This window comes from Triturus cristatus, chromosome 9 (genome assembly GCF_964204655.1).
Source record: "Triturus cristatus chromosome 9, aTriCri1.1, whole genome shotgun sequence".
Lineage (NCBI taxonomy): Eukaryota > Metazoa > Chordata > Amphibia > Caudata > Salamandridae > Triturus > Triturus cristatus.
Window position 1 is genome coordinate 842,206,237 of NC_140592.1, and position 12,352 is coordinate 842,218,588.

General features: G+C 49.6%; 1 protein-coding gene across 4 annotated transcripts in view; it reads left to right on the forward strand.

The window, feature by feature from the left end:
* Window positions 1-12,352, forward strand: part of XRCC3 (X-ray repair cross complementing 3) — a 178,041-nt gene that overhangs the window by 63,014 nt on the left and 102,675 nt on the right. For all 4 annotated transcript variants that reach the window (XM_085626282.1, XM_085626280.1, XM_085626283.1 and 1 more), the window contains one exon: window positions 219-328. In XM_085626282.1, the coding sequence (XP_085482408.1) occupies window positions 274-328 (55 nt within the window). In that variant the 5' untranslated portion in view covers window positions 219-273. The remainder of the gene's footprint in view (window positions 1-218; window positions 329-12,352) is intronic.

Here is a 12,352-nt window from a genome sequence, read left to right on the forward strand (position 1 = left end):
ATGCAGTAAAACACCAAAGGAGTTTAATAAATTAATACTTTGCTAGGATGTTACCGATAATAGGAATTCCTTGAATACATTTGTCTTTGATTCATTTTCAAAGTATGGTGGTCATAGCACTTAAAAGCAACAAAGTACTTATTAATGTCTGTATGCCAATTAAAGTTTGTTTAGACACAGCATGTATGTAATATTGTGTATTTTTTTTATTGTGTTAGGAAGTCAAATTGTCCTCTAGTCCAGTCTTCAAAAACCAATACCCTGTATGAAGAAATGGACTGGGATCAGTTGGACCTTAATCCTAAAGTGGTTGCTGCTGTAAAGAAAGGTAAATGTTATTATTCTGACCATGTCTTCTTAAATTAGCCGTGGACCCTGCCACGTTCATTTTCCAAATGACACTGACCCAAGGCCGTCAGGATTGACTGTGAGGGGGTCTGCCTGGCTTGGTCGATTGCCGGGGCTCGGTGGAGAGCACACGGACCAGAGTGATTCTTGGTGGGTGTTCGCTTTGGCAGCTTACGAGCAGCAGTTGCTGGCTGTGTGCTGTGCCACGAGCTGCATCGGATGCGCCATTTGTGTTATCTCCCCAGCCCCTGCTCACCCTGAAATATTCAATATCCGGAGCAACAAGAGTCCATAATAAATTGATAAGTCCACACAGTTTTTCTTCATAGAAATCTTCTTAGTTATTGTTTATTCCAAGCAATGTACGAAAATAGTTACTTTGGCCATCAGCAAAACAATATTTAGCCAGTAACTCTGACCAACAGCAACACAACTCTTAGCTAACACTTGTTTCATCTCTGTGGAAGTATCCACTGACTTCTTCAGGGCAGCTACTGTAAATAGTCTGGCAACATCAAAAATAAGCTCATGTCCTCATATTCAAAAAGTAAATACAACAATGTCATCTAAGCGGTATTCTAAAAAGCTCCGGTCCGTAAGGTGAGTACTCCTCGTGTGACGATGGCGCCATCATCACACGAGGAGTACTCGCATGATGCAGAGGTGTGAGAATAAGCCCTCTCCCGTAGGTGCCACACCTGCCAAACATCACATGTGGTAACATGGCGACCCCCCCAGTTAGGTCTCGGAGGGTCGGCCCATGCAGACTCGAAGGTATATATACGCTCAACAGGTTATTCGGTTTTCCTTCCAGGATCCCCACCACCCCACATAGCAGCCCTGGGGGTCATGTAATCTGCATAGCCACCAAAGTAAGTTTTTTATAAAGGAAGATCTCCACCCTTCTGGATCCCCTACTGAAGCCGGAATGATAGACACAGTCATACCCAAATCTGCGCAGGATGGGGCAGAGGGTATCCAATAGATGCATCTCTTGCAGCAATGCAACCTCTGGTTGATGGCGGCAGAGAAACTTGAGGGCCTCAGTAATCTTAATACGATACAGGAGGCCACAAACATTCCAAGAGATTAGACTAAAGTTCATGAGAAGATTGGCTTAGTGGATCAAAGGGTGGCAAGCGGGTTAGGCGCAGTGGCAAGCAGTGGGCAGATGAACAATGGGGGTCTCAATACTGGCTGCCATGGATAGAAGAAGTGTAGACCAGTCTCACAACCATAGTATCGCCTCATTTGTTGCCTCACGACTCGCCATTCAGCCGGTCAGTGGCTTCGAAGGGGAGTCATAAATGTTAGCCCAGTCGGAAGACATGTCAATCTGTTGGCCCTGGGACCTCACTTTGGGATGCAGGGTCCCCAGGTGTTCAGCTAGATTGCACAGACCCCGATCACAGGATGTCGAATGTGGAGGCCAATGTAGGCAGGGGGCAGCACTGTCCGGCTCGCAGTAATGCCAAGTCTGGATACGCTGCGGGGTGGAGACAGCGTCAGGAAAGGGGTCATATTGCCTCCGGTCCCTTTGGCCCCCAACACCCACCAAGAATCACTCTGGTCCGTGTGCTCTCCACCGAGCCCCGGCAATCGACCAAGCCAGGCAGACCCCCTCACAGTCAATCCTGACGGCCTTGGGTCAGTGTCATTTGGAAAATGAACGTGGCAGGGTCCAAAGTGAGGTCCCAGGGCCAACAGATTGACATGTCTTCCGACTGGGCTAACAGGAAGGTTCCAGAGGGTGAGGCTGTGCTGATTGGTCCTGGCAAAAGTTTGGGCTCTTTTACACAAAGAGGGTGATATACTACAAAATGAGATGAGGCCTAGGCCTATTTTTTCTCTTTTGTTTCTATGGTTATACATATGTATATATATATATTTTTGTTACCGAGGCTCCCATTCCGACGACGGGGAATGATACAAAGCATGAGAATCTATGAAAGTTACCAATACTGGGGAACCAAAGTTACAGGTAAGTAACTTGTTTTCATGTCCTGGCACAACCTGTGCAGCATTGTGCCCGATTTATCCCCCCCCCATTGGTATATTCGGCTCCTAGTGGCTAACCAGGCCTGATGTGCCTCGTCGAGCAAGAGAGAACCGTACGTCTGCTGTGCGCAGAGTAGCTGCCGGCGAGTCACCTCTCCCCCATCCTCCCCGCCCCTACTCTCCAGTTCCACGACTTCGGCCTCCGCTTGAACCAACCCCTCTCGACGCTTGCGGCAGGCCGCTGCGCAGTATGAGATATCAGCCCGCTTAGTGTCGGTTTCCACGCCTCCCACAACATGTCTGCCCTGGACACGGATCCCACATTCAGTGTCCAGTATTGATCTAATGCAGTAGTCCTGTGTGGCCTGTAGTCATCTTGTTGCAGGTGCCACACCGAAAGTCGCCAACGGAATGGCCGCCCCGCGCCCCCCATCTGGAAGACAGCGGACACTGGGGAATGATCCGAAAGACCTCGCGGAAGTATCTCCGCTTCCTCCAATCGGGACACCGCGGCCCCAGAGAGGAAAATGTAGTCAAGGCGGGAGAAGGAGCCATGTACTGCAGACAGGTAAGTGTATTCACGAGCATTGCTGTGGCGGCGCTGCCAGGCATCCACCCATGCCAGGCCACCGACCAGTGCATTGAGTTTTGTAGGCCCACCATCCCCTCGCCCCGGCCCCCGGACTGTCGGTCGCTTGAGAGATCCATCACATCATCCTCTCCTATAATCCCCAGAACATCCGGGATGTCCGCCCAGAGCGCCATAAGTTGTTCAGCAAATGTCCAGGACAAGGGGGTGGGGGGGGCGTACACACTACCAAAAACTACCTGATCGGCCCCTATCTGCCCCTGAGCGAAGATATATCTCCTATGTGTGTCTGTCCAAGTCCGATGATGCGTGTATGGGACCCGTTTGTGTACCAATATGCCTACGCCCCTGGAGCCCTGAACAAACCCCGAGTGGAACACTTGTGTGTAGCCATAGCGCTGGAGGCACAGGACTTTCGTCCCCAAAAGGTGCGTCTCCTGTAGGAGCAGTACATCAGCAGCGGCCCTCTTTGCATATTGCAGGATAGCCTCCCTCTTGATCTTGTCCAGGGCGCCCCGGACATTCCAGCTCAACACTTTTATTGTGGCCAATCGCCCACTAGCCCCCCGGGAAGCAGCCGCCATGGGAGGTATGACAATAGTATGGTAGCAACGAAGAGACTCAGATGTCTGCCGCTGCCCATGCCCAGCTCTGTATAAAAGTGCAGTCAAAACCCAAACTGAAAGCCCGACTAACAAACAAACCCCCCACCCCCTCCTCCCCCACCCCATACCTCACAAACACTGAAGTACCTGTCGCGGTGAGAGACATCCCAAGGCCACAACCGTGGACCTCAGGAGTTCCCAACCAATGGATCCCCAACTTGCCTCCCACAACTAAAACACAGAATCCCCACCTTCAACCTTCTACGATGGTATCTGCCCTTCACAACATTCTCCGGGGCCAAGGAAACCCCACGCACACGGGAAGATGAAACATCCGAAGGCTAGCACATGAGGCAAAGCAAACATAACTCGAACCCAGGTAACTCCTGGGCCCTCAGGACCCAGACGGCGGATGACCAGTCACCAAACAAACCCCATGCCGGGCCCCCCCCGGACTTGTTGCGACGGCGGGATCTGGATCGCCATTGTCTCTTCGATAATCCCTGCGGATTATTTCCTGACGCCTCATTCTGGGACGAGTCCGACTCCCTACCAGGGGGTGTATGAGGGCACAGCTTTACTGTCTCATCTGTCCATTTGAATACTTCCTCCAAAGAACACCGTACGGAACTCAAACAACTCTCAGGCGAGCTGGATATAGAAGAGCGTATGAGAGATGGAGTTCTCGCAGCCGAGCCTTGGCTGCCAGGAAAGACGGGAAGACGAGGATGCGGGAGTTGTCAAAGTGAAGAGGCTCCTTCTCTCTGGCTTGGCGGAGAATGACGTCCCTGTCATGATAGTTAAGGATTCTAGCGATGACTGGCCGTGGACGGGCACCCACTGGCGGCTTCTGGATATGTGCCCGGTGTGCCCGCTCCACCACGAAACAGCGGGACAGTGACTCAGGCGGGAGCCAGCCCTCTAGCCATGGGGAAAGAAAGCGCTCCATATTGCTCCCCTCGCAACCTTCCGGAAAACCCACAAAGCGCAAGTTGTTTCTGCGGGCCCGCCCTTCTGCATCCTCGACCCTGCCCGCTAGGCCCCGCTGGGTCGACTCCAAAGCCGCAACCTGCTTCCTCAGCGTCACCACCTCATCCTCAAACCCTGACACCCTAGTTTCAGTCTCCGTGATACGGACAACCGCATTGCGCAGATCCTGGCGCAGCAGCATCACAGCCGATCCAACTGCCCCAATCTTGGCATCCAGCATGTCTCGGGATTGCGTTATAGCTGCCAGGAGATCTGCGTTGTCCGGCGTCGCGGCCGAGGAGCCCCCTGCGGCCGCCCCCGCCAGACCCGGGCCCGTGAATTTGTCTATCGGCCCCTGCTTCGCCGCACCTCCACCATGCCTGTCTTTGGTCATCGTCTCAGGCCCTGCTGCAAGGCCACTGCCGTGCAAAACCCGACGGGCCCTCAGGTAAGTCTCCTCTGCCACCGACGACACCGCTGCCGGGATGCTGCCCCTGAGGAGAGTCAATATCGCCAACCGTCTGGTGGGAGCTATAGGGATCAGGGTCCTGGCCTCCCCGCCCCAGGCGCCAGGCCGCCGCCGCCGCCCGATCCGTGTGCCACAGGCCTTCACTGAACTAGGTCCAATCACCACCAGCAGGTTCCATGCGCCATCTCTAGGATAATGCCCCGTTGGGGGCACGCCGTCCGCACCCGCCTAGTAGGCCGACTGGGTTAGGCCACACCGTCTCAGGGGTCAAGAATGTTGCAGCCCACCGTGTCTGGGCCAGATCTGTCGGTCCGTCCCGGCAGCCCCCAACAGGTCCCCTCTCCCCCTGCGACCCGAATCGGCCGCCGAACCCCCCTGGTCACTGGTGTAGGGGGGGAAGACGGTCCACAAGGAGCCGGGGAGTGACGCTGACGCGGGGCCCACAGCCTGGCCGAGTCACTCACCGCACCTCTCCGCCTCGTATGCCCCTCCAGGCAAGTGCGCTCCAGGAAGCCACCACAGGACCCCTCCAGGCAGGGCTGTCTCTTCTGCCTCGCGGCGCCACCAGCCGCTCACACCCCGTCCGGCGACTGCTGGGCTCAATGCGGATCCCCACCGTTGCTCAACGCGTGAGGGCCAAGCCCCGCATGCCGCGGCTCAAACCGCCGCACCAGGCCAGAAGCACCGCGCGATCATCCGGCGGCTCACAGGGGACCCCAGACCTCCAGGATCACTCGGACTGCAGCCGCTGGCGCCGGTCACACCCCCACAGCCTATAATCAGGGCGCCTCAGCTTCGGAGAACAGGATAAATAGACGGATAAATGTACCGGGCGGGCGGGAGCCGGCTCAAAGCACGTCCACCATCTTGGCTCGCCAAGCCATGCCCCGTTGTTGGGGATTTTAATTTCTACTTTGTGGATAACGGCTGTATGGACTCCCACCAGGTTTCTGGAATTTATGAAGGATTTTGGATTCAGCCATTTGGTGAATTCACCTACTCATAGGGCAGGACATACTTTGGATGGTATTTTTGTGGCTCTGACTTTGGGAGATTCTATTCCCCTCTGCTGGACTGACCACAGTGCAGTACTTTTTACATTCACTATACACAAGGTTAGTAGCCAGTCGCAGAGTAAAATTACCATCCTGAGGAGGTGAAATAAGATTTCTGCTGAGAACATAGATGCTGCACATTGTGAATACTTAGAAAGGTACAACAGTTCCCTTGTATATACTGCGGAGGATTTCCACACGTGTGTTGAGACCGTTATTGATCAGCTTGCTCCGCATGCTTCTGATACAGAGACTAGATCCAGACTCTCTGCCCCCTGATTCTCAGAGGTTCTTAAAGAGCATAGGCGCAGGAGGCAGGAACGGATGTGGCTACTTACCTCCTCCTTCAAAGATAGAGAGAAACATAAAGAACTTATGCAGTTATAAACATACTATCTAAGTTCTCCTATTTCCCTACTAAAATGAAGTTGGCCACAAATGTCCCTCAAGAACTCGTCAAGGTGGTTAAAAATCTCTCCATTCCACCAGCTAGCCGTCAAAAGTTCCCAAGGTTTCTCTAACATCGTGGCAGCTCACTTTAGGGACATTTTAAAGATTGTTGCTTGTTTTGATCTTGATGATGATCACCCCCTCCCCTCAGATAAAGACGAGGAGGTCACCAACAGCACCACTTCTGTAACTTTGTCCGTCTTTCCCCCAGTTTCTTGCACCCAAGTTAAGCAGTTTCTTATTCATTTGAATTCCGGTTCTCCGGATGACCCATGTCCACCTCGCATCTTGCAGTTAGCTTCTGATCAGATCGTTCTTTTCCACAAAAAAGTTTACAATTGTATCCTTTTAAGAGGCATCTTCCCCCATTCCTGGACGGAGGATATAGTGGTCCACTTGTAAAAAAGACTACCAGGGACCCTGAAGACTTGAATTATCTTCGCCTGATATCTCTCCTTCCTGCTACATCCATGATATTAAAAAAAATATCTGAATCAAGAGTTGGTAGCATCTATAGATTCCCAGAATCGCTTTGATCCGTTGTAGAGTGGGTTTCTTCGGAGTCATGGCAGAGAGTCTGCTCTTCTGGCTGCCACTGCCACTATTCATCATCAGGTTGACCAGGGAGCATTTGCCATTTTGGTGGTATTAGACTTTTCAGCGACGTTCAATATACTGTCCTCCTCCTTCCTTGTACATAGACTACGCCGTGCTGGGCTGAGGGAACCACTCTGCTATGATGGCGTCCTTTCTCAACAAAAGATCTCACACCGTGAGTTTTGGTAACTTTAGGGTTGATTCCTTCCAGCTACTGTGTGGGGTGCCACAAGGCTCCTCTCTTAGCACAACATTGTTTAATCTTTATATTGCCCCCATGGCTGAATTGTTTAGATCCTTCATATTATCTTATGCGGATGATATGCAAATGGTTGTGTCAATTGCCGACGATATTCCAGTGGTGGCTGAAAAGTTTAAAGATTGTATGGTGGACATTAACAACTTGATGAAGGAGAAATGGCTGAAATTGAATACTGACAAGACTGAGATATTGATTTTTGGAGAACAAGGGTCGGTATGGTCAGAGCAGTTATGGCCAGAGCTCTACGGCCCCCTACTTAATCCTGTTAGTAAGACTAAAAACTTAGGTGTGGTCTTTGATACCTCCCTTTCCTTTGACACTCAGGCGAAATGGATTGTGAGGTCCTGTTTCTATAGCATCAAACTCTTAAGGAAGGTATTTCCTTTCATCGCTGCCAAGCTTAGAGTTACTGTTGTCATTGCACTTATTACATCGCACATGGACTATTGCAGTGCCCTACACCTTAATATTAATAGAGGCACGCTCAATAGATTCCAGATTATCCAGAATGTTGCTGCCTATCTGGTCCTGACCACTGGCTATGAAGAAAACAATATATTATATATATAGTTTGTCTGTGTTAGTGTGCCTCCAGCGTGCTATAAATCCCCATAAATGTTCTGCACCTACTCTAAATGAATTATCTCAATTTCTCAAGACTGCTTCTGTAATTATTTACAGTATTATTAGTAGAGATACTAGAGTAATAAAAGTCAAAACAGTAAAGGGGAGCTTCAGATTTAACGCCTGAGATGTAGAATGCTATATGTTTGATGCATGTGAGCTGTGGATCACATGCTTTGCATACTCCTGCCATCTAGTGTTGGGTCCGGATGTTTGCAAGTTGTTTTTCTTCAAAGAAGTCTTTCCAGTCACGACGTAGGTGACTCCTCCTTTTGGTGATAGTGCGCATGGGCATCGACTCCATTGTTAGATTGTTTTTTTCCCGCCATCGGGTTCGAACATGTATTGCTACGCTTCGCTTCGAAACTGTTTTTTCGGGTTCCCCTCGGTGCACAATCCACTCTGCCCATGTCGGTGTTGTTTCAGACGGTTATCCCACTTCTCTGCATATTGTATCTGTCGAGGAAAACCTCTATTTCGATCAAAGACCTTCGGGAAGGCCATCTGGCCTAACCGTGTCAGTCCACTTCGCAGTCGATGGAACAGATGCCATTCATATTCTGCCCTAGATGCCATGTCAAGTATCCTCGCATGAAGTGTGCAACTTGTGCTTGTCTCCGGAGCACAACGAACAGGACTGCGATGCACGCAGATCATTTCAATTAAAGAAACCCCTCCATGATCGTCGGGATCGACGGCGCGAAAGGCAGAGTCAAAACGTCAAATACACGGCGGACATCTTCGGCACAGGATCCGAGCACAAATTTGACACACAAGGGGCCAAGGGAGCACAAGAAGGACTTGCCTTCATTCCAGAATCGGACTTTAAGATGGAAGAAGACTTGCCACAAGGTCAACGTCCCGGGAGTACTGAACGTCCCTTGACCCAAACTCCAGCTCAACCGAAACAAAAGGCTTCAGTCCCACCCCCGCCTACGGGCCACGGTCGGCACCGACAAGATGTTTCTGATGCCCCGCCCTCCTGCTCGGCACCAAAACACGTCACTGAGCCTGGCGCCGAGCCGAAATCTTCAGGCTCGAAGCCGAAAACTGCTCCGGAGCTGAAATCATTGACACCAAAAACAAAGCCTCCTTCGGCACCGAAACCTTCCACGATGAAAAGCCATTCTACCCCTGCACCAAAATCCTCAGTGCCGAAACGTAAAACTGTTCATCCGAAGCTGCAGGATCCGATTTTTAATGCCCCAACACCCAAATCGGACCCTAAACAAAAGGAACTTTATATAAATCCAGATATAGGACGTGTTCTTACTAAATCACCTCAGAAACGCAAACCTGAGTCAGAGGACACCCTTTACCATTTTCCTTTGAAGAGGACCTATCTTTATTAAGAATCAAATACGGTCGTGCAGACAAGCGGTGCTTGCAAGCTTCTCTGGTGAAGACATTCAACTAAGCTGCTGCTTGGTAAAAATTTTAACTGCAGCCGATCTCTGCTTAAAATAGTTACCGCCGGATCATCAAAGAAGTTGATTAGAACTGAGCTGGGGACGCCCTTTCAACCCTTCGCGTAATAACTGGAACAGCGCTTCAAGCACATAATTTCAAGCATGTTTGCACATGTAAGCTTTAAGGAAAAGCATCAATCGGCTAACCATAGGATGTCTTTGCACAAATTAACGGATGGTAATGCGGTACTATGCACTTTAAACTTGCACTTATTTGCCTGCCCTCACTCTGTAGCAAAGACTCTGACAAGGGGGGTAATTTTTATCTCACAAACTGCTGCTAATCTCTGCAAACAAAAATGAGGAAACAGGACTATGGGCCATTAGGGCCGGGTGTGGGGACCTTTTCCGTAATTTTAATGTGTGTTTGTAAAAGTGGCTACCAGCCTTTTAAACTGATGTTTTATTGTTTATAAGAGGCCAACTTTTTTTGTAATGGTTTTAATTAACTGCACAATAAACATATCTATCTACCTTTGAAGAGGAAGAATGTAGGTACTAAGCTCTCCTTTCCTCTTCCTCCTCCACCACGTTTCCCTTCACCAACTTCTCGACCTTTCCAGCATTTACTGATTACACCAACTAACTCACCACCACCACCACCTGATGATGATGATGGAGATGGGGGGGGACAATATTTTACCAATAGACCCCTGGAAGGATTATAACACAGATTCACCTACAGATAATGACCCAGATCATTACCCTGCAAAGCCTTCCCCTCCTGACGACAATGTAGGATATCTAGAATTACTTGCTAGAGCTGCAGAATATCACAGGGTACAGTTACACAAGGAATCTCTAGAGGAAGATTTCCTATTTGAAATGCTCAGTAGCACACAAAGGGCTAGCCACACTCTTGCTGCTTAAAGGCATGAGGAGACATGCCGATGATATCTTTAAAGATCCAGTGCTTGCTCGCATTCTCACACCCAGAATTGATAAAAAATATGAGCCTGCTCCCTTAGATCTAGTCTTTATTAAAGGATAGTTACCACTAGACTCCTTGGTAGTCTCTAATGCCTGTAAACGGGCCAATTCACAGACTACAGGCGATGCTCCCCCTCCAGTCGAAGAGTCAAAACTATCAGACGCCTCCAGTAAACGAGTAGCCGTCCAAGCAGCAAATCATTGGCGCATTGCCAACACCCAGGCCCTGCTAGCCAGATATGATGGGGCACACTGGGAAGAAATGGGGCAGTTGCTATAACACCTCCCAGATGAGCACAAAGCAAAAGCCCAGGATTAAGTCCAGAAAGGGAAGTTCATATCCAATTTCTCAATTAGATGCTCTTTAGATGCTGTTGACACAGCAGCTAAGGAATCAACACTAGTGTGTTATTAAGGAGACATGCATGGCTGAGGATTTCTGGTTTCAAACCCGAAGTACAACAGTAATACTCCTTTTGACAAGGAACATCTCTTTGGGCCCAAACTAGATAAGTCATTAGAAAAAATTAAAAAAGACACAGAAGTAGCCAAGTCTATGGGAGCTCCTTTTGTCGCTCCTTCTACTGTGGAGGGTTGAAAACCATGTCCTCAGACAATACTGCTACCTCCTACAAAGACAACAGTCAATCTTCCTCTACAAGGGGCTTCTTTAGAGGAGGATACAGTGGCAACAACAACAAAGGTTGAGGCCGGGGTTCCACATCACGTAATGCCCCCTCCCCCGAAAAGCAGTGACTTGCCTACACTTCCCCACCAAACAACACCTGTCAGGGGACGTCTTCTACAATTCCTCCCCATTTGGCAATCTATCACCGCAGCCAAATGGGTGTGAGGAATTATCCAACATGGTTATTGCCTGGCGCTTATCGACAATCCTCCAAACATTCCACCACGTTCTCACAAAATGTCACCAGAACATTTACATCAGCAAGAGGTCCTGTCTTTCTTGTCCAAAGGAGCCATACAACCTGTGCCGTTACAACATCAAAGGACAGGCGTGTACTCCCTGTACTTTCCCATCCCCAAAAAGGACGGCACCTTGAGACCTATTCTAGACCTCTGAGAACTAAACCTCTACATAAGTTCAGAGCATTTCCACATGGTGACACTTCAACAAGTGCTCCCACTTCTACTACAGGGCGATTTTATATCTACTCTAGACTTAAAAGACGCTTATTTCCACATTCCAAATCATCCCGCTCATCGCAAATACCTCAGATTCATTAGAGCCGATCATCATTACCAAGTCAAAGTACTACCGTTTGGAGTCAACACTGTTCCCAGGCTTTTTACCAAATGTCTGACAGTGGTTGCAGCACAGAGGAACACACATCCATGTCTTCCCATACCTGGACGACTGGTTCATCAAAGCCAGCACTTAACAAATGTGTCTCCAACGTACTCAAACCACTATTCACTTACTTCACCAACTAGGGTTTGCAGTAAATGCGTTGAAGTCTCATCTACAGCCTTCCAACACACAAACTTATCTGAGAGCCATGATAGACGCTCAGAAAGCTCTAGCCTCTCCCAATACAGCCAGAATTCACAGTATTCAGTCCCTTCTCACTCCGTTTCAGCCCAACCAATCATTACCAGCAAACGTATTCATGCAACTGCTAGGGATGATGGCGTCTTGCATTATAATTTTTCCCCACGCAAGACTTCACATGCGACCCCTTCAAGAAAGTTAAGCAAGTCAGTGGAACCAGTCCCAGGGTCACTTGACCGATCTAGTGTTGATAGATGGCCGCACCCATCGCTCTCTGCAATGGATCCAAAGAGCGGCCCTTTCTTGACCCTGTTCCACAGAAAGTGCTAACAGCAGACACATCGCTCACTGGTTGTGGCACTCACCTATAAAGTCACACAGTCCAAGGATTATGGACCCTAAAGTACAAGAGCCTCCATATAAATCACCTAGAGCTACTAGCAGTGTTTCTAGCGCTCAAAGCCTTTCAAACTC